The sequence below is a fragment of the Dysidea avara genome, chromosome 2 (assembly GCF_963678975.1).
Source record: "Dysidea avara chromosome 2, odDysAvar1.4, whole genome shotgun sequence".
Lineage (NCBI taxonomy): Eukaryota > Metazoa > Porifera > Demospongiae > Dictyoceratida > Dysideidae > Dysidea > Dysidea avara.
In genome coordinates, this window is record NC_089273.1 from 22445792 (window position 1) to 22469559 (window position 23768).

Genomic DNA, 23768 nt, shown 5'->3' on the forward strand with positions numbered 1-23768 from the left:
TTTTGTTTCTGTCAGCATAAAAACTAACCCGTTGACTTATTATGTTTCTACTTCTGTTCTCTCCAATGTACTGTATGTGAGCAAAATGTTTTGTGCTTACAGCAGCTACAACAGTACATGACAAATTAAAATAAATTGTAGCTGCATGTATGTGGCCCATATTACAAGAAAACCTTTATTCTAACATGGCTTACATATTAGTGTCAGTTTAAACGATGAGTATTAACAGGTATCTGAAGGCATTCTGTATTCCTCATCCAACTATATAGCTAGATAGACAGTTAATGGCTAAAACCAGTGTAGCTAGTGTCGTAGGCTACTAGGATGGGGGTATCATTTCAAGATGAAGGAGTGTGCCCCATGCTTCTATGTACAAAAATGAGGAGCAGCATTGCTGGACAATTTGTGTGTGATGATATCAGAACTATTAATAAAACAAACTACGGTAATTGGTGGAATCAGACAACCATAACAAGATGTAGCACAGTGGGGATATTCACTTCTTATTGTTTTATTTAGACATGACATACTACTCCACATCTCCAATCTAGCTTGTTTCAGTGCTTTTTATTGTAGCACTATACATGTCCTTACTCTAATTTAAAATTCCAATTTTTTTCTTATACTTGTGTAGTGTGGTGTATTACACGAGCACGGCGACACAGCAACTCTGATACTAATTACAAGAAAATGTGTAGAACAATGCATATGCATATATTATAACCATACGTGCAATTACAGTGATAACAATGAGTATCTATATAGTTATACGAGTGTTACATTATTCTCCCTCCAAGTCTTTTGTGCTCACAAGTTAAGGTGGCACAAAATCACTGTAACAACTAGGGGGTCCACAGTTGCATCAAGGTCAAGTGGTGACAGAAACAGTTGCATCGGGAAAGAATTATTGCTAGAGCTGGCATATCCTCCTGTCGGTTCTGGTTCTGTATGGCAAACTACATCGGTGTATGAGTGTTGGGTCAAGGTCAATGGTGCTTGTGTGAGTGTAGAGTGTTCAGGTATGCCGTAGCATAGTTTCAGCTTGTTATGATGAACAACCATGTCCTTGACAGGAGATACAATTAATTTGATGTGGTAGTTGGTTGGGCTAATTTTCTCCAAAACTGTGTAAGGTCCATGCCACTGTGATGAAAACTTCTTAGACCTACCAGTCTTAACAGCAGGGACATGAAGCCATACTTGGTCGCCAACTGTATAAGGAAGATAAGGTTTGGCAGCATTGTATCTGCTTGTTACGTTCATGAGCTGACTGGATGTGGCTCCAAACTGTAGTTTAAGTTGTGTTAAGTGACTTGTACAGGTCACCAATGTATGCTGGAACATCTTTAGGCTAATGGTGTGGAAGGGCACCCAGCATTACATCTACTGGAAGAGTTGGTGAGTGACCAAATACAATGTGGAAGGGGCTAAATCCAGTGGCTGCATGAAGAGCAGTACGATAAGCAAAGAGCAGCTTTGGAAGATGTAAATCCCAATCAGTTTGATGATCATTGATAAAAGTTGCCAATATTGCTTCTAAAGTGTGGTTAAATCTTTCAACTTGTCCATTCTCTTGGGGATGGTAGGCACTGGTATGAGTCTGCTCAATGTTTAAATGTTTACACAAAGTAACCATTAGATTGCTAGTGAGGTTTGCCCTTTGATTGCTGTGCAGGCAGGAAGGTACTCCATATCTGCAGATAACTTCAAGTTTTGCTAAAGTTTCTGAGCCTGTTGATTTTATGGGGAATGCTTCTAGTGTACTCTGAATGGTATCTAGTGGTGCCTGCTGAGCTGTTGGGGTGGCTTCTGTCATTGATTCCTGGATCTATTTTGCAACATCTGCCTCATATCCTGGCCAATAGTAATATACTTTTGCTACTGTCTTCTGCTCTCCAAGATGAACCGAATGGTCATGAAGTTGCTGTAAACCAGTACTCTGTAGGCTTGTTGGGATGAGTATCTGGGTGTGACAATTAGTTGATGATGATGACTGAAACGGTCTACACAAAACTCCATCTTGCAGGAATACATGCCTAAAGCTTGGGGCAACATTTGCAGAGATTGTGCATGCACTGGTCAAGGCCTTCATCAGGTCAGACAACATTGTATCAGCTACTTGTACAGTTCTGATTGCATCCAAGTTGACAACAAGCTGATGTAACACAGGAAAAACAGGGTTGGGTGCTCTACACAAAGCATCAGCATTGCATTGAAACTTACCAGAACGGTGTTGAAATGTGAAGTGAAACTGTTGCAAGTATAGCATCCATCTCGCCAGTCACCCACCAGTATCCTTGAGATCCTTTAATGAAGTGAGGGGATTGTGGTCAGTCACCAGTGTGATTGGAATCCGAGAGAACTCTTTCACTGCACCAATCACATCCAGGGCCTCGCATTCTACAGTAAAGTAGTTCCATTCTGCTTTAGATAACTGACGGCTCCAGTAACTGATAATAGTCTCTTTGCCAGATTGAAGTTGGCTGAGAACAACACCGATGGCATTTGCGGATGTATCAGAATGGAGTATAAACGGCTGGGAGAAGTCTGGGTAGCCGAGTATTGGTGAAGTAAGATTTGATTTGAGGAAATTAAATACTTGTTGACGTGATGGGGTCCACTGGAATTTCTTGTGACCTTTCAAGGCTTGATGTAATGGCTCTACAATGCTGGCATAATTATGGATGAATTTCTGATAATAATTAGTGAGCCCTAGGAATTGTCGGACTGGTTTAGTCTCAGTAGGTTGGGGAAACTGGAGAACTGCAGCCACTTTCTGCAGATCAGGGGTGATACCATTGGCAGACACAACATGTCCAAAGTAGACCACTTTTGTGCAAGCAAAGGAGCACTTGGACAGTTTCAACTGAAGGTGTGCCTCCCGGAGAGCAACCAAGACAATGTGAAGGCAACGTAAGTGCTCATCAAAGGTAGAACTGAACACAATAATATCATCCAGATAAATGAGGCACTATTCATAGATTAATCCAGCTAAGACACACTCCATTAGCCTCTGGAATCTGGCAGGTGCGTTAGTCAAACCAAATGGCATGACATTAAACTTGAAGTGCCCATTCATTGTGGAGAAAGTAGTCTTCTCCTTGTCAGATTCCTCCACAGCAACCTACCAATAACCAGAGGCTAAATCCAGTGTAGTAAAGTATCGACAACCTGTTAGGAGAGTCCAAATAGTATCGATTCTAGGAAGTGGATAGGCATCCCAGTGAGTAGCTGAATTCAGCTTCCTGTAGTCGATACAGATACACCCCGACCCACCTTTCTTACACACCATAACCACTGGGGATGACCAGGGGCTTGCACTAGGTCTGATGATGTCACTCTCCAGCATATATTGTACTTCATTTAGTCTGGACTGTCTCTTTCAGTGCCTCTGGGTGCCGATGCACAGGCTAACAAATGGGTGGACTTGTTGTAGGAATAGTGTGCTTAACAGCTGTGGTGAAAACTCTGGGACCTGTGACTGGGGCAAAATATCTGAAAGTTCAGCTAAAAGACCAAGGAGTGTAGATTTCTTGGTTTCTGACAGGTTTGGAAAGGGAAGGTCATAAAAAATAGTCCTGGAGCATGGGTCTCAGTGCTCTCCTCACAAACAAGCAATGCGTCATCTCCTGGTGTCACCTTACCCAAGCTCATTCCCGTATAAAGTGTGACAGGAGATGGACTGACATCACGAACTTGAATGGTGACCTGGTTATTACAGCATGAACTCACCGAGCAAGCTACGTACATGTAGTCGGTGAGGAAGGGTCTCCATTGGCATGACTGTAGCACCTGCACTCGGAGAGTCAATGGTTCCAACAATAAGTTGTACCGACCTTGCAGGTATCTCCAAGTCCCGTAAGGACCGAACAAGGTGGACCGCATGTGAGGCCTTACACGGCAAAGGTTATTGCTTAAGAGCGAGAGGAATAGTCACCTTAGGTTCTCTGTCTAGTGACAATATGTTGTGGTCACACTCTAGAATAGCAGCACAGTGCTTCATGAAGTCTACCCCCAGCAAAGAGTCTACCGTGAGGTTACGAACAGCAACAAAATTATGATCAATAATGAAATCACCAAGTGCTATAGTTACCATAATCTGACCTACAATATCTAAGGGACTACCATTAACACACACTGCACAATGAGATGTTTGTGTAAGCTGCATGTCTTTTACTAAGTTATAATGTACCACTGACAAGGCCACACCAGACTCGACCAAAAAATCCACTGGTGTGTCACCAATGTAGCCATTAACACTGTATATACTATAAATACTAGGTAACGTGTAAAGGTGTGTTGAGGTCGATGGGAATCACTTATGGTCTTGGCCACCCACACATTGATTGCACTGGCCTGTTTAAAGGACAGTAGCGATGCACGTGTCCTGGTTCTCCGCACAGCCAACAAGTTCTGGGGTTGTCAGTGTTTGGTGGCCGCTGTCTTCCTGAGTATTGCTGCTGGTTCTTGATAGCTGAATCCAACTTGTTCTCAAGTTCTGTCATCTTTTTTGTCATAGATTCCACCAGAGTGTGAATCTTTTGTGAGTCGCTATTGTCTGGTAGGGGGCGTGGCTTATGAATGATGTTGACCTCACTGCATTCCTCAGACAATGGCTTGAATTTTAAGGCATATTCAACTCTAGTGGCATCAGTGATAGCTCAGTAAAAGTTGACGGCATATGGGTGGAGCAAGACCAGTTAAAGTCTTTACAAGAGAATGGGCGATGCTTGTGCCTCCTCCAGGTAGGACTCCTTGAATAGCTTCAGGATGTTGGCCACATAATCCTTGACTATTTCACCAGCAGATTGATGTCGATTCATATATGCCTGCCCTGTGGTTAACGGATCATGCACAATTCCCACACCCTCCATCAATGCCTTCTTGATATTGCCCAAATTTGCATGAGCAGTTTTGTACATTAACATCAACTAGCTTACCGTGGAGAATAGTCGGTAGTAGCTATTAGCTCCTGCTTAACTCTTTGGCTCTTGCAACCAATTTAAATATAGTCCAGGAATTCTGGAAATCATTAGCAGTTATCTCTGGTAGCGGCAAATCCAAGCTCTGTGCCATCGTAGTACAGCAGTGTAAGGAGATCTACAAGGTATCAAAAGCCAAAGAACAAAAATTGTAATTAACAAATGGACTGGCCTGTTCTGGTACCGTTAAAGAAATCACCACTGTACCACAGCTTGATCTCTTGTCTTCCAATGTGGCGTGGTGTATTACACGAGCACGGCGACATAGCAACTTTGATACTAACCACAAGAAAACGTGTACAACAATGTGCATGCATATATAACCTTACGTGCAATTGCAATATAGCAATGAGTATCTATATAGTTATACGAGTGTTACACTTGTTTGTGAACTTTTTTGCAAGCTCATGACTACTAAAATACCCTGGAAACCAGTCACAGTATTATTCTAGAGTTAATCACATCTTTATATATTATGCACTAGCATAACACATGTGCACCACTACTGTATATAAATTGTTAAACTGTAGCAAGTTGGATTCACGTAACTAAGCATAGTTTATCTTGGCGTTTAGAAACACAAGCAACTTTGCCAGTTGTACGTTAGGTACCACTTGAATGCGACATCGCTACATGCAAGCGATTGAGACTTGCCACTTAAGGGGTGTGGCAGCCATTACCATCATGAGTCGTCACTCCTTTATTGTGTGGGATAAAGACTCGTGATCGAAATGGCTGCCATGCCCCTTAATTGGTGAGTTGTTTAATCACTTGCACTTGCGGGTATACAGTACGTGGTACCTACAGTCTATCATAGATTATAAAAAAAATTCTGGTGAAGCGCCATTCGACAAAGTTTTTTTTGCCAAGTTTGAGAGTGAGCCATGTGTGTTCAAACAGTTTGGTGTAGCACCATCTGTATTCGAATAGTTTGATGCAATGCAGTACAGCAGGAGATGCAAGCCCTACTGTAGTTTATTAACACTATCAGCAGAGAATCTTCGCTGATGGCCATGATAAAGAAAGATAAAAGGAAATACAATCGCACACTCGTTGTATGCTTATCAATATACCAAAGGTTTTTTTTCTTTAGCAAAGTAGAAACATTTCTGTGAAAGAATTAGGGCAGTAGCTGTAGCCAATTTTCCGCTATGCTAGACTGAGGGCGTCAGGCAGGCAGGCAGGCAGGCAGGCAGGCAGGCAGGCAGGCAGGCAGGCAGGCAGGCAGGCAGGCAGGCAGTAGAAAATTCCATAGATTTTTTTTTTATTCTGTAGCAACTTGCAGAAACGTTTTGGGTAGATCTGAAGACACTTTTGGGCTTGATTTTACCCAACCAATACTGTTGTTGTCAGGAAAAATTAAGGAAAGTTTTTGGGTTATATTATATCCACACAAAAACAGCCAAGCTGTGAAAAAATGGTGCGGCCTTAAAACGCTTGGGTGAAAAAAGTTGTGAAATCAAAGGTGGCGGCCAAGAAATGGCTGTTAATGCTAATAAATTTTAACAATGCACACAGCCATTATTAAAAATTTTTAGCATTAAAATCATTGTAGCCATTTCTTGGCCGCCACCTTTAATCTCACAACTTTTTTCACCCAGGCTTTTTAAGGCCGCACCATTTTTTCACAGCTTGTTTTTGTGTGGATTTCACTTCTTTTTATACTTTATAATGTCCCAAAACCAGCCTATAGCTGACTTTGAGGTTTGTTTTTGCTCACATTTCTTTTTTCTATGTGGATACGATGATGATTATTGAAGACAGACTTATAAATGTATTTCATTGCATGATTTAATTCAATATTTGATAATATTATTGTAATACTCTAATAAAGTGCACATTTATTGAGGACTTCTAATAGAACATACATAGAATGTTCTAGAACAATCTAGTACTTCTATTGGTAGATCTATGAAATTACAAATGTTTGATTGTAAGCAGATTTCAACTAGAGATTTCATTTATAAAGCAGAAATTAAGTGAGGTGATCAGCCAAGGTAGCAGTGGTTCAGTGGTTAAGGATGCAGTTGTTAGGTATGGAGGTCCCTGGTTTGAACTCTGGTAAGTTTTTTTTCTCGACATTTTTGCACACCTTTTTTACCCCGTGGTGACTGCTCTATTAGAGTATCTCGATCCCGCGATATTACACTTGCTTAGTTTTTGCTTTATAACTTTGTCGCTATAACTCTGTTGCTATTCAAACTATTAAAAGGCACTGCTACGATGATCAGCCTATCTACACACCAATTTTCAAGTCATTTCTATACTTGGTTTACTCTGTAGCCGTCACAGAAGTTTGATCTTTTTTATGTGAATAAATGCTCATAACTCCCTGAATATTACTCAGATTCACAACAAACTTCAAGTTGGTACGTGAATCCACCATTACACACTTATCATTTGTGCTAAAGATCGAGGCAATCGAGTTACACGTTTGCATCTTATAGCAATTTTTGCAAAGTGTGCGAAAATAAATTGAAGCCCCCGAAGGTACGGCATAAGAAGAAAAAAACGAAGAAATTAAAACGAAATTTTGAACGTCCATATCTCACAAAAGGCTGTTGCGAATTTAATCAAATTTGCTGTTTGGCATACCCTACTTGGGGGACAGCTATAATGCAAAAATGGTGTGCTTTGGAGAAGGGGCCATAGAGCTATGCACACATGAAAAAGCTGTTTTCTTTCTTCCTGTAAATATACTCACGGTGTGGTCGCCAACTTTCTTGGCCGCACGACACACTACCGTGTGTCTTGATCACAGGCCACGCCCACACCTTCTATGTCTCTACTATACAGTACTACTGTACTGTATGATAGAATACCATACAGTACTACTGTACTGTATGATAGAATACTATACAGTACTACTGTACTATATGATAGAATGGTTAAAGCAATTTAGTTATTTTTCTTAATGAGCTTCTCAAATCAGTAGTATTAAAAGGTGATACATTGTAGTATAATGTTGACCTGTATGATTCAAGTATGTGTTTTGTACCCTTAAGTTGTATTTCTACCACCAGCACTGATTTAATTTGAAAAATAAATCTATTGTATTTATAATTGCATAAGCAAGTTTGTGAAATAAAATGTTGAAAATTAACATACATAGATACATACAGTGCAAGGTCAAAGCTGAAAATTTGCTGCAATACTATAGGGTTGAAATTTGTACATTATTAGTATGATGTAATCTCACTGTAATCTCACTCTAATCTTTACCTGTCAATTTTATGCTCTACCTAGCAGTTATTCACAATAAAACTATTAATGTACCACTGTTACCACACGAACGTTTTGGTAACAATATTATGTCCTGGTGTTTTTTTCCAGAAACCAAACTGTTCAAAGTTGTTGTTAATTTTTATTTTCAGATGTTGCCATAAAGACACAGCTGTCACTTGCAGACAGTGTATAACTAGTTTAAAATTGTATAAACTATTAATTAAGACAACTCTTTAATAAACTATAATAAGCATATGCCTAATTTGTGGTTTATCAGTGGCAAACTTCATTATTGAAAGTGGTTCATATATTAGTACGTGTAGAATACACCTTATAGCAAGGGTATATATAATTTATACATAATATAGCAAACACTCTATTAATTTAAATTGCCCCTTTTAATCCACAGCCACTACCAGATCACACACAACTACTAATAGCGAAGTTACTAGTGATGGACATCATTTACACACTAATTCTACTCCATTATCAACTGATGTGACGTCCCATGTTACAGGGTCTGTAGCATCTCCATCACCCGTGGCCACTGGTGGTGGAATTGAACACAATTCACCAGGTAATAATTCAGTGTATTATATGCATACCACATTATCATATGCACATGAGAGTACTCATCACCAAAAGTTATAATTATAATACTCTTCTTAGGCTGGTACCAATTATGCTAGCATAATTTGAGGCATACCAGCTATATAGGCAAAAGAATTGAGCATAATACAGTATAATAGGCTCTATTTGTGTGCATTTGGTATTGTAGAAGCTGAAACTCTGCATATTTTGCATGATACAGATTGAGATAATCTAATAAAATAGGCAAAAGCACTAAAAATCAAGACACACAAAAGTGTTATGCAGCCAGGTACAGCCAGTGTGGGTGCATGACAAACAAGTATGATGATTTCATGATCCATCTATTTTACTTGTTTGAACTAACTATATAATTATTTATACTAATACCCAACAACATTTATTGGCAGGAACAGCTTGGAAGAAAGATTGATACGGCTCTTTATAACATGACCTTCAGTGTTGTTGACCTTATCTCTATTCAGATTGTATGTTTAGGCCATTTTATGCCAAGCACATTCACTGAAGTGGCTAGTACTTTTGATGTAACTAAGAAGACTGTAAGATTGCTGTTTGTGCAAGCTGCTTGTATTACTGTGTCCTGAAGAATTTTTAGTTTTTCTGGACCAGGATCTATTGGTTCATCTGATTTGAACTTTATTTATTACTGCATGTTATAGCTAAATTTGTAAAGTAATTCAATTAGTGTGAGCTTTGCTAGGGCTTCTATACTGACTACTCTTTGGCTATCAGTGCATGGTACTCCTGAGTTTAGGCCCCTATTGTATTTATTGTGTTTTGTCTTAATCATTAAGACATCTTTCTCTCTACTTTATAGGAACCAAGAAAATTCCCTTTTCACGCATCCATAGATTGATAGTGCCTGACAAAATTTAACCAATTTTACTGTGAAAACTCTGTTGTGGTGGAGCATCTTTCAGTTCAAACTTGAGCCAAACGAATTTCCTCATCCATCAGCAGGGGCAGCGGAGAAGGGAGCTGTAGCATCTGTCAAAAAAGTATGGAGGGGCTTAGCCCCCCTAATATTATCTATAACTGTCATTGACAGCGAACTCGACAGCATCAATAATTCGAGATACTCTAATCTAATCAAAAACAGCCAAGCTGTAAAAAAAGGTGCGGCCCCCAAAAAGGCCATGATGAAAAAAGATGTGAAATCCAAGGTGGCGGCCAAGAAATGGCTGTGATGGTAGGTTAATGGTTACATTTTAATAACAACAATTCAGGTGAATTTGGTGCCAAGACCAAGTGGCACAAAATTCACCTGAATTGTCGTTATTAAAATGTAACCATTAACCTACCATCACAGCCATTTCTTGGCCGCCACCTTGGATTTCACATCTTTTTTCACCATGGCCTTTTTGGGGGCCGCACCTTTTTTTACAGCTTGGCTGTTTTTGATTAGATATCACTTCTTTTTGTATTTGTATACTACAAAGCCGGCCTATGGCTGGCTTTGGGGCTTTCTTAACCCATGTGTTTTTTTCTTTACTACAGGAAGAAGAAAAGAACTTAAAGAAGAATTTTAGTACTTCAATTATTTTTGATTTTATTAGTAATTATACAAATTATATACATATATTTTTTACATGCCCATTATTCCCCACAGGATATTTTTTTGCAGCTGATCTCTCTACTGGGTGACTTGAAATGTAGCTGAACTATATACAGGATGGTTTCTTTGTAGCTGAACTCTCTACAAGGTAACCTCTTCTAGCTGGTCTCTCTACAGGGTATTTTGTTTCTAGCTGAACTCTCTACAGGTGATTTGTTTGCAGCTAAACTCTCTACATGGTGATGTCTTTGTAGCCGAACTCTCTACATGATGGTTTCTTTGTAGCTGAACTCTCTATAAGGTGACTTCGTCTAGCTTAACTCTCTACAGGGTGATTCTTTTGTAGCTGAACTCTCTGCAGGGTGATTTGTTTGCAGCTGAACTCTCTACATGATGGTTTCTTTGTAGCTGAACTCTCTACAAGGTGACTTCGTCCAGCTGATCTCTCTACGGGGTGATTTGTTTCTACCTGAACTCTCTACAGGTGATTTGTTTGCAGCTAAACTCTCTACATGGTGGTTTCTTTGTAGCTGAACTCCCTACATGATGGTTTCTTTGTAGCTGAACTCTCTACAAGGTAACTTCTTCTCTACAGGGTGATTTGTTGTAGTTGAATTCTCTACAAGGTGGTTTGTATGAGGCTGAACTCTCTACATGGCGGTTTCTTTGTAGCTGAACTCTCTACAGAGTGATTTGTTTTCAGCTGAACTCTCTACATGATGGTTTCTTTGTAACTGAACACTCTACAAGGTGACTTCTTATAGCTGATCTTTCTACAGGGTGAATGAATTGTTGTAGCTGAACTATCTACAAGGTAACTTCTTCTAGCTGATCTCTATACAGGGTGATTTGTTTGTAGTTGAATTCTGTACAGGTGGTTTCTTTGTAGCTGAACTCTGTACATGATGGTTTCTTTGTAGCTGAACTCTTTACAAGGTGACTTCTTCTAGCTGAACTCTCTACGGGGTAATTTCTTTGTAGCTGAACTCTCTATATGATGGTTTCTTTGTAACTGAACTCTCTACAAGGTAACTTCTTCTAGCTGATCTTTCTACTGGGTGATTTGTTTGCAGCTGAACTCTCTACATGGTGGTTTATTTGTTGCTGAACTCTCTACAAGGTGAATTCTTCTACCTGATCTCTCTAAAGGGTGATTTGGTTGTAACTGAACTCTGTACAAGTGTGTTTTTGTGGGTTGATTTGTTTGTAGCTGAACTCACTAAAGGGTGATTTGCTTGTAGCTGAACTCCTTGCATTGTATCTAGTTTCTAGCTGATCTCTCTACAGGGTGATTTGTTTGTAGCTGATCTCTCTACAAGTTGATTTGTGCGTAGCTGATCTCTCTGCAGGTTGATTAATTTGCAGCCGATCTCTCTACAAGGTAATTTGTTTGTAGCTGAACTGTCTATAAAGTGATTTATTTGTAGCTGATCTCTCTGCAGGTTGATTTGTTTTAGCTGAACTCTCTACAGGGTGATTTACTTGTAGCTGAACTCCTTACATTGTGCCTAGTTTCTAGCTGATCTCTCTACAGGGTGATTTGTTTGTAGCTGATCTCTCTTCAAGTTGATTTGTGTGTAGCTGATCTTTCTACTGGTTAATTTGTTTGTAGCCGATCTATCTACAGGGTAATTTGTTTGTAGCTGAACTCTGTACAAGGTGCTTTTTTGTAGGTGATCTCACTGCAGGTTGATTTGTTTGTAGCTAAACTCACTAAAGGGTGATTTGCTTGTAGCTGAACTCCTTACATTGCGTCTAGTTTCTAGCTGATCTCTCTACAGGGTGATTTGTTTGTAGCTGATCTCTCTACATTGTGGTTTCTTTGTTGCTGAACTCTCTACAGGGTGTTTTGCTTGTAGCTGAACTCTCTACAGGGTGATTTGTTTCTAGCTTATCTCTCTACAGGTTGATTTGTGTGTAACTGATCTCTCTACAAGCTGATTTGTTTGTAGCTGAATTCTCTGCAAAGTGTTTTGTTTGTAGCTGACCTCTCTTCAGGGTAATTTGTTTCTAGCTGATCTCTCTACAGGGTGGTTTTTTTGTAGCTGACCTCTCTTCAGGGTGATTTTTTTCTAGCTGATTGCTCTGCAGGTTGATTTGCTTGTAGATGAACTCTCTACAGGGTAACTTGCTTGTAGCTGAACTCCTTACTTTGTGTCTAGTTTTTGTAGCTGATCTCTCTACAGGGTGATTTGTTTGTAGCTGAACTCCTTACATTGTGTGTAGTTTCTAGCTGATCTCTCTACAGGGTGATTTGTTTGTAGCTGATCTCTATACAAGTTGATTTGTGTGTAGCTGATCTCTCTGCAGGGTGATTTGTTGGTAGCCGATCTCTCTACAAGGTAATTTGTTTGTAGCTGAACTATCTATAAGGTGATTTGTATGTAGCTAATCTCTCTGCAGATTGATTTGTTTTAGCTGAACTCTGATTTGTTTTTAGCTTATCTCTGTACAGGTTGATTTGTGTGTAACTGATCTCTCTACAAGCTGATTTGTTTGTAGCTGATCACTCTGCAGGTTGATTTGTTTCTAGATGATCTCTCTACAGGTTGATTTGTTTGTTGCTGATCGCTCTAAAGGTTGATTTGTTTGTAGCTGAACTCTCTGCAAAGTGTTTTGTTTGTAGTTGATCTCTCTACAAGGTGATTTTTTGTAGCTGACCTCTCTTCAGGGTGATTTGTTTCTAGCTGATATCTCTACAGGGTGATTGTTTGTAGCTGACGTCTCTTCAGGGTGATTTGTTTCTAGCTGATCGCTCTACAGGTTGGTTTGTTTGTAGCTGAACTCTCTACACGGTGATTTGCTTGTAGCTGAACTCCTTACATTGTGTGTAGTTTCTAGCTGATATCTCTACAGGGTGATTTATTTGTAGCTGATCTCTCTACAAGTTGAATTGTGTGTAGCTGATCTCTCTGCAGGTTGATTTGTTTGTAGCCGATCTCTCTACAAGGTAATTTATTTGTAGGTGAACTGTCTAAAAGGTGATTTGTTTGTAGCTGATCTCTCTGCAGGTTGATTTGTTTTAGCTGAACTCTCTACAGGGCGATTTATTTGTAGCTGAACTACTTACATTGTGTGTAGTTTCTAGCTGATCTCTCTACAGGGTGATTTGTTTGTAGTTGATCTCTCTACAAGTTGATTTGTGTGTAGCTGATCTCTCTGCGGGTTGATTTGTTTGTAGCCGATCTCTCTATAGGGTAATTTGTTTGTAGCTGAACTCTCTATAAGGTGATTTGTTTGTAGTTGATCTCTCTGCAGGTTGATTTGTTTTAGCTGAACTCTCTACAGGCTGATTTGTTTGTAGCCGATCTCTCTACAGGGTAATTTGTTTGTAGCTGAACTCTCTACAAGTTGATTTGTGTGTAGCTGATCTCTCTGCAGGTTGATTTGTTTGTAGCCGATCTCTCTACAGGGCAATTTGTTTGTAGCTGATCTCTCTACAGGGTGATTTTTTTGTAGCTGACCTCTCTTCAGGGTGATTTGTTTCTAGCTGATCTCTCTACAGGGTGATTTGTTTGTAGCTGATCTCTCTACAAGTTGAATTGTGTGTAGCTGATCTCTCTGCAGGTTGATTTGTTTGTAGCCGATCTCTCTACAAGGTAATTTGTTTGTAGCTGAACTGTCTATAAGGTGATTTGTTTGTAGCTGATCTCTCTGCAGGTTGATTTGTTTTAGCTGAACTCTCTACAGGGTGATTTGTTTGTAGCTGAACTCCTTATGATCTCCTACAGGGTGATTTGTTTGTAGCTGATCTCTCTACAAGTTGATTTGTGTGTAGCTGATGTCTCTGCAGGTTGATTTGTTTGTAGCCGATCTCTCTACAGGTAATCTGTTTGTAGCTGAACTGTCTATAAGGTGATTTGTTTGTAGCTGATCTCTCTGCAGGTTGATTTGTTTTAGCTGAACTCTCTACAGGGTGATTTGTTTGTAGCTGAACTCCTTATGATCTCCTACAGGGTGATTTGTTTGTAGCTGATCTCTCTACAAGTTGATTTGTGTGTAGCTGATGTCTCTGCAGGTTGATTTGTTTGTAGCCAATCTCTCTACAGGTAATCTGTTTGTAGCTGAACTCTCTATAAGGTGATTTGTTTGTAGCTGATCTCTCTGCAGGTTGATTTGTTTTAGCTGAACTCTCTACAGGGTGATTGCTTGTAGCTGAACTCCTTACATTGTGTCTAGTTTCTAGCTGATGTCTCTACAGGGTGATTTTTTGTAGCTGAACTCTCTTCTGGGTAATTTGTTTCTAGCTGATCTCTCTACAGGTAGATTTGTGTTGATTTGTTCATTGCTGATCGCTCTAAAGGTTGATTTGTTTTAGCTGAACTCTCTACAGGGTGATTGCTTGTAGCTGAACTCCATACATTGTGTCTAGTTTCTAGCTGATGTCTCTACAGGGTGATTTTTTGTAGCTGAACTCTCTTCTGGGTGATTTGTTTCTAGCTGATCTCTCTACAGGTAGATTTGTGTTGATTTGTTCATTGCTGATCGCTCTAAAGGTTGATTTGTTGCAGCTGAACACCCTGCAAAGTGTTTTGTTTGTAGCTGATCACTCTAAGGGTAATTTGTTTGTAGCTGAACTCTCTCCACAGTGACTTGTGTGTAGCTGAATTCTGTGTAACTGAATACTCTAGAGAGTGACTTAATTGTAGCTGAATTCTCTACACAGTGCATGACTTGTTTATAGCTGAACTTTCTTCAGTGTGACTTGTAATGTTCTGAATCTCTATAGTGATATATTTGCTTAACTCTCCGCATGGTGACTGTCTTCTTGCTGAACTGTCTATAAGATTAACTGTTTGCAGCTGAACTCCCTACAGAATAACTTGTGATGTAATAAAATTCTATAATGGAGTAAATAAATTAGCCTAATGCTCTATTAGGGTGACTGTTCTATTAGAGTATCTCGATCTCGCATTTGCTACACGGAGTTGGCTTTTGAATCATAACTCAGTGGTTTGTAATCCGATTCTTCTGTACTACTGCAAGGACTTTCTATGAAGATTATTCCAGCTATACACCGATTTCCAGCTCATTGCTCTAAGCGGTTTGCCTAGTAGGCGTGAAAACTAATACTTTTTTTCTTCATAAAAATCGATCGCGTAATTGTGACACAGGTTGGGTTTTGTATCATATCTCCGTGGTCTTTATCTCGATTCCTTTCAAACCACCAAAAGGCACTCCTACGATGGTTACTCCATTTACGTAGCAATTTTCAACTCATTCCATGAAGCGGTTTACCCTGTAGGCGTGACAACAAATCGATCTTGGTTTACGCGAATAATCGGTCATAACTCCTGAACCATTCATCGGATTTGTACCAAATTTGATGCTAGGATTCGCCTTTGGACTCCCTTTCTGTGTGCCAAATTTCAAGGCGATCGGAGTACGCGTTTGCTTGTTATAGCAATTTTTGCAAGTGTGCGAAAAGACGAAGAAGAAGAAAAAAAAACGAAGAAAAAAGAACGAAACTTTGGCAGCTCGTATCTCGGAAATGGCTGGAGCGATTTCCTTCGAATTTGGAATGTAGACTCCCTTGGCTGGCGGGCAACTGTGTAGCAAATTTGGTTCCAATTAGATAAGTGATCACCGAGATACAAGGGTGTGAAAATGACGTTTTCGTTCTTCCTGTCAATATACTCACGGGTGTGGCGCGCTGTCTTCTTGGGCCGCACGACACACTACCGTGTGTCTTGATAGAGCAGTCAGAGTATTGTTCAGAGAAGCAGTGTAGCAAGATACGTATGTAGTTATACATAAAGAGATGTGGTTGGTGGGGCAGCTATTGTCAGCAGGTAGCAACCTTTTTTTTGGTCTATGACTTACAACTGCATCACTTAAATAAAGGTGTCTCCTCCTCCCCTGACCTGTCCATCACTGAGATACACGCCTTCAAAGTTTATCTTATTTTCTTCATAATTATATTTCTTCATCCTATTACTTTTCTTCTTTTTGCAACACTTATAAAAGTTGCTATAACTTGTGCATGCTTTGGTTAATGTACTTTAAATGTGGAGGAGAGTAAGAGTTTAAAGGAATAACTTGAAAATTGGTCTGTACATGGAGTAACAATCACAGTGCAAACTGTTTGTAGTTTGAAAAATTTGGATAATGCTTATGGAGTTATAACGTAACTCCAACCATGTGTAACAGACATACAATTTAGTTTTGTAGATAAAAAGTAATTTGTTGTCACTCCTACCAGACAAATCACTGATGAGAATGAGTGGAAGATTGCAATGTAAGTGGATTCATCACAGTAAAAGACCCTGTCAGTGGTTAAAAAAGAATCCCTGAGTTGTAATCCGAAAACTAACTACAATGCAGAATTGAGATACTCTAATAGTAGAGATACCATAATAGTACAGTCACCCTAATAGAGCATTTAGCTACATAATTATAAAGTTATCTTATTCTATTATAGAGATCAGCTGCAATAAAAGTCACCTAGTAAAGAATTCAGCTACAGGAATCCTATCTGCTGGCATACAAATCTTACATTAGACTACACTTGGAGTACTGTGTTCAGATGTGGAACTTTTATTTAATTAAAGACATTGACATAATAGAGAAAGTCCAACGCTGAGCTACTAATCTTGTAAAGAATATTGCTACATTACTACATGAGAACAGACTAAGATATCTCAATTTATATTCATTATTGTAGAAGAAAGTTTAGGAAATCTTATTGAAACTTTAAATCTTACCATAGAAATCAACAACAAAATTAATGCACATAAATGTTTGTAATTAGAGTACAACAACCATACAACTTAGTCTTAAATTCTTCACTTAATTGTCTACAATTACTCAAATAGCTATAGTAGCTGTCAACACTCACTCTTCTCTCCCTCTTGTCACAAAATGCAAAATTCTGGTTCTTCAATCAAGTGATAACTGGGCATTGATTGCTATAAATTAACCACAAGTAGATACTGATTTTCTCACTTTCATTGTGGCATTTAAGGTCCTGTAGTAATTGTTTGCTTTCTCCTTGATTGCATCTCCAAATTCATAACATTAAAACAGTAAAATACTCTATATGCTCATGCACTGCTGTAAGTATAGCACTCACATGTGGTCTTGAGCCAAATATAGCTCCCAATTTCTATATTATTTTGTCTCTTGACTACAGCCTCATGTTATATTTTCTGCAGTGCACTAGCCGCTTTAACTTATTCTATCCCAGTATCAAGATGTCACTTATTGTATACCAGGGTGTATGTAGTTTGTGCCCAAATTCCCTATTTTGGGTGCATATATATTGAATTCCAATGCTGGATCACATATGACATTGCATACAAAATTTTGTTGTCAAACAGTTTCAGCTGGAGAAGTAAGCCCTCCAAGAAAGGTTGTTACTAATACAGGTACGTTTATATACTTTTTTGTAAACAGCAATAATAGTGTTTGTGTATGTCATGTATGCAATTAGATTTTGCTCCACTCAAGACACACTATCATAGTATACTACAATTGTGACCGGGCCTGCGAAAATAGGGCATGTGGGCACATGATTTTTGCCTACTTTTTCAAACTTCCATCGCTCATAACTTTTTATACCATTATGCTATTGCAGTCCAATTTTCAGCTCTTGGTTAGCATTTAATTGGCATTATGATGCAAGTTACAGAATGCAGATATTCTGTACCAGTACTGAGATATGACCTGTAGAGTGACGGGGTGTAGTTTGTGCCCACATGCCCTGTTTTTGCAGGCCCGGTCACAATTGATGTCTGATAACTATGAACAAAGTGTTGGGAAGTTACAGAATTATATCAGTGATGACCAGATTTGTATGATCAAGACACACGATAGTGTGTCGTGCGGCCCAATAAGCCGGCGAGAGTATATTTACAGGAAGAAAGTAAACGCAATTTTCACACCTTTGTAGCTCCGTAATTCCTTATCCTATTGAAACCAAAGTTGTTGCAGAAATGCCGGCTAGGTAGAGAAGTCCACATAACAAATTGGAAGAAAATCGTTCCAGCTATTTCTGAGATACGAGCGGCCAAAGTTTGGGTTTTTTTCTTCATTTTTTTCTACTTCTTCTTTTCGCACACTGCAAAATCCGCAATAAAACACGAATGCGTGCTTGGATCGTGCTGAAATTTGGCACACTTAAAGGGCTCATTAAGGCGAATCTCAGTACCAAGTTTGGTAGGAATCTGATGAACATTCACGGAGTTATGACCAATTATTTGCGTAAAATAAGGTCGAATGTCTGTCACACCCACAGGGTAAACCGCTTGAAGGAATGAGCTGAAAATTGCTATGTAGGTGGAGTAACTATCGTAGGAGTGCCTTATTGTGGTTTGAAAGGAATCTAGTTAAAGGCCATCGAGATATGACACAAAACCCAACCTATGTCACAGTTACGTGATCGACTTTTATGAATAAAAAAAACTATTAGTTTTCACGCCTACCAGGCAAACCGCTTAGAACAGTGAGCTGAAAATCGGTGTGTAGCTGGAATAATTATCATTGAAAGTCCTTGCAGTAGTACAGAAGAATCGGATTACAAACCACTGAGTTATGATTCCAAAGCCAACTACGTGTAGCATATGCGAGATCGAGATACTCTAATAGAACAGTCACCCTAATATAGCATTCAGCTACGTTTATAACTTACTCCGTTATAGAATTATATGGAATTGCAAGTTATTCTGTAGGGAGTTCAGCTACAAATAGTTAATCTTATAGACAATTCAGCTACAAGCAAGTCATCCTGTAGAGAGTTCAGCTACAAATATGTTGCTGTAGAGATTCAGAACATTATAAGTCACACTGAAGAGAATTCAACTATAAACAAGTCACCTTGTAGAGAGTTCAGCTACAACAAGTCACTCTGTAGAGAATTCAGCTACAAACAAGTCACTGTGTAAAGGGTTCAGCTACAAAAAAGCTACCTAGTAGAGAGTTCATCTAGATCAGCTACAAACAAGTTACTTTATGCAATGTTCAACTACAAGTAAGTCACTCTTTAGAGAGTTCAGCTACAAACAAGTCACCATGGAGAGAGAGTTCAGCAACCAATCAAAAAACCAACAAGTAAAAGAGTTCAGCTATACAAACAAGATATAACTCTATAGAGAGATCAGGTAGAAACTTAACAGATCACACTGTAGAGAGTTCAGCTAGAAACAAGTCATCCAGACTGAGTAGAGAGATCAACTAGAAAACATCACCTTGTAGAGAGTTCAAATCACCCTGCAGATAGTTCAGCTACAAACAAATCACCCTATGGAGAGATCAGCTAGAAGAAGTCACCTTGTAAAGAGTTTAGCTAAAAAGAAACTACCATGTAGAGAATTCAGCTATGAACAGATCATCCTGTCGAGAGTTCAGTTAGAAACAAGTCATCCTGTAGAGAGATCAACTAAAAGATGTTACCTTGTAGAGAGTTCAGCTACAAAGAAACAACCATGTAGAAAGTTCAGCTGCAAACAAATCAAACTGTACAGAGTTCAGCTACAAACCAATCACTCTGTAGAGAGATCAGCTAGAAACAAGTCACCGTGTAGAGAAATCAACTAGAAGAAGTTACCTTGTAGAGAGTTCAGCTACAAACAAACCATCATGTAGAGAGTTCAGCTGCAAACAAATCACCCTGTAGTGAGTTCAGCTACGAAAGGATCACCCTGTACAGAGTTCAGCTGGAAACAACTCATCCTGTAGAGAGATCAGCTAGAAGAAGCTACCTTGTAGAGAGTTCAGCTACAAAGAAAGCACCATGTAGAGAGTTCAGCTGCAAACAAATCGAATTGTAGAGAGTTTAGCTACCAAGAAATCACCCTGTAGAGAGTTCAGCTAGAAACAAGTTATCCTGTAAAGAGATCAGCTAGAAGAGGTTACCTTGTAGAGTGTTCAGCTATGAACAAACCATCATGTAGAAAGTTCAGCTGCAAACGAATCACCCTACAGAGAGTTCAGCTACGAGAAGATCGCCCTATAGAGAGTTCAGCTAAAAGAAATCACCTTGTAGAGAATTCAACTGCAAAGAAACCACCATGTAGATAGTTCAGCTGTAAGCAAATCATCCTGTAGAGAGTTCAGCTACGAACAGATCACCCGGTAGAGTTCAGTTAGAAACAAGTCACCCTGCAGAGAGATCAGCTAGAAACAAGTCATCCTGTAGAGAGACCAGCTAGAACAAATCACTTTGTATGTAGAAAGTTCAGCTACCAGAAAAAATCACCCTTTAGAGAGGTCAGCTACAAACAAATCTCCCTGTAGAGAGATCAGCTAGAAGAAGTTACCTTGTGGAGAGTTCAGCTACAAAGAAACCATATGTAGAGAGTTCAGCTACAAACAAATCACCTGTAGAGAGTTCAGCTACAAACAAATCTCTCTGTAGAGAGATCAGCTATAAAAATTACCTTGTAGAGAGTTCAGCTACAAAGAAACCATTGTGTAGAGAGTTCAGCTGCAAACAGATCACCTGTAGAGAGTTCAGCTACAAACAAATCTCCCTGTAGAAAGGTCAGCTAGAAGAATTCACCTTGTAGAGTTCAGCTACAAAGAACCATCATGTAGAGAGTTCAGCTACAAACAAATCTCCCTGTAGAGAGATCAGCTAGAAGAAGTTACCTTGTGGAGAGTTCAGCTACAAAGAAACCATCATGTAGAGAGTTCAGCTGCAAACAAATCACCTGTAGAGAGTTCAGCCACAAACAAATCTCTCTGTAGAGAGATCAGCTAGAAAAATTACCTTGTAGAGAGTTCAGCTACAAAGAAACCATTGTGTAGAGAGTTCAGCTGCAAACAGATCACCTGTAGAGAGTTCAGCTACAAACAAATCTCCCTGTAGAAAGGTCAGCTAGAAGAAGTCACCTTGTAGAGTTCAGCTACAAAGAACCATCATGTAGAGCAGCGTTGAAACCGGGTCGGGTCATCCGGGTTCCGGGTCATCCGGGTCTGACCCGGTTTACAATTTATCCGGGTCTGACCCGGATTAGATCACGTGAGAAACGAAATTGTTCGTTTGACGACGTGGAAACTTATAAACGTTATCGCGTAGCTCTTTCGTGAGCCACGCCCACTTATCGCAATACCAACATACGCTCAGCCATGCTCATTTGTTAGTAAGTGTAGTATGTAGCACGAAATTGAGGGTATCTATGGTGAGGGGTAGTTATTGTCAGTAGGTGAAAACCTTATTTTTTTTTTTTTTTTTTTGGTCTTAAACCTACAGCTAGACTGAAGTTGCAATATTTACTCAACACAAATCGAACGCTCAAAATGTAGACTGGTTCGCTCGCTCGAGACTAGCCGAAACACGTCTTGGCTTTAATTAATCCAGGTCACATCTGGGTCAAATCTGGGTCAGTGGGTCATCCGGGTCAGCAGTAGTGACCCGGTTTCAACGTTGATGTAGAGAGTTCAGCTGCAAACAAATTACCTGTAGAGAGTTCAGCTACAAACAAATCTCCCTGTAGAGAGATCAGCTAGAAGAAGTTACCTTGTGGAGAGTTCAGCTACAAAGAAACTATCATGTAGAGAGTTCAGCTACAAAGAACCATCATATAGAGAGTTCAGCTGCAAACAAATCACCTGTATAGAGTTCAGCTACAAACAAATCTCCCTGTAGAGAGATCAGCTAGAAGAAGTTTCCTTGTAGAGAGTTCAGCTACAAACAAATCACCCTGTAGAAAAATCACCTAGAAGAAGTTACCTTGTGGAGAGTTCAGCTAAAAAGAAACCATCATGTAGAGAGTTCAGCTGCAAACAAATCACCTGTAGAGAGTTCAGCTACAAACAAATCTCCCTGTAGAGAGATCAGCTAGAAGAAGTTACCTTGTGGAGAGTTCAGCTACAAAGAAACCATCATGTAGAGAGTTCAGCTGCAAACAAATCACCTGTAGAGAGTTCAGCTACAAACAAATCTCCCAGTAGAAAGGTCAGCTAGAAGCAGTCACCTTGTAGAGAGTTCAGCTACAAAGAACCATCATGTAGAGAGTTCAGCTGCAAACAAATCACCTGTATAGAGTTCAGCTACAAACAAATCTCCCTGTAGAGAGATCAGCTAGAAGAAGTTTCCTTGTAGAGAGTTCAGCTACAAACAAATCACCCTGTAGAAAGATCAGCTAGAAGAAGTTACCTTGTGGAGAGTTCAGCTACAAAGAAACCATCATGTGGAGAGTTCAGCTGCAAACAAATCACCTGTAGAGAGTTCAGCTACAAACAATCTTCCTGTAGAGAGATCAGCTAGAAGAAATTACCTTGTAGAGAGTTCAGTAACAAAGAAACCACCATATAGAGAGTTTAGCTGCAAAGAAATAACCCTGTAGAAAATTCAGCCACAAACAAATTGTCCTGTAGAAAGATCAGTTAGAAGAAGTTACCTTGTAGAGAGTTCAGCTACAAAGAAACCATTCTGTAAAAATCTCAGCTGCAAACAAATCACCTGCACAGATTTCAGCTACAAACAAATCACCCTGTAGAGAGATCAGCTAGAAGAAGTTACCTTGTAGATTGTTCAGCTACAAACAATTCACCCTGTAGAGAGAGCAGCAAGAAGTAGTCACTTTGTAGAGTGTTCAGTTACAAAGAAACCACCATGGAGAGTTCTGCAATAATTATATGTATTAGATATATAATTTGTACATTTACTGATAAAATCAGAAATATTTAAAGTACATCTGCTTCATCTTTTCTTCTTCCTGTGGTAAAGAAAAAAAGACAGGTTTAAGAAGTCCCAAAGCCGGCCTATGGCTGGCTTTAAGGTATACAAATACAAAAAGAAGTGAAATCTAATCCAAAACAGCCAAGCTTTAAAAAAAGTGTGCGGCCCTCAAAAAGGCTATGGTGAAAAAAGATGTGAAATCCAAGATGGCGGCCAAGAAATGGCTGTGATGGTAGGTTAGTGGTAAAAATTTTAATAACGGCAATTTAGGTGAATTTTTGCCAAGACCAAGCGGCACAAAAATTCACCTGAATTGTCGTTATTAAAATTTTTACCATTAACCTACCATCACAGCCATTTCTTGGCCGCCACCTTGGATTTCACATCTTTTTTCACCATAGCCTTTTTGAGGGCCGCACACTTTTTTTACAGCTTGGCTGTTTTGGGTTAGATATTAAGTAGCAGTAACTTCACTACTGCTAATAAGATAATATTTGATTGTTTGATTGAGAAGATGAGCTGTAGAGAAGAATTACTTGATCTGTGTGATCAACTGGAGACTATTAGTACATCACATCTGTTAACAGTGGTGATTAGTAAACTAAAATCTAGTGCGTAATGATTTGCGAGTTTGGTGTTCAACAATGATATTGATTGGCTTATTAAAAAGCTAAATTCTATCACTTATAATTGTAGGAAACACTGACCTTAAACAGTGATATAATGATTTGGCTCTACACAATTCATCTCCCTTACTTTGCAATCGGTTATTATA

At 39.3% G+C, this 23768-nt stretch overlaps 1 protein-coding gene across 4 annotated transcripts in view; it reads left to right on the forward strand.

Moving 5' to 3' along the window:
• The window catches only part of LOC136246883 (uncharacterized), a 147570-nt gene that overhangs the window by 64062 nt on the left and 59740 nt on the right, over positions 1–23768 (forward strand). For 3 of the 4 annotated variants that reach the window (XM_066038483.1, XM_066038485.1, XM_066038486.1), the window contains 2 exons: positions 8617–8784; positions 17691–17738. In XM_066038483.1, coding sequence (XP_065894555.1) covers positions 8617–8784; positions 17691–17738 — 216 coding nt within the window. The remainder of the gene's footprint in view (positions 1–8616; positions 8785–17690; positions 17739–23768) is intronic. The other variant, XM_066038484.1, reaches the window with a different exon arrangement.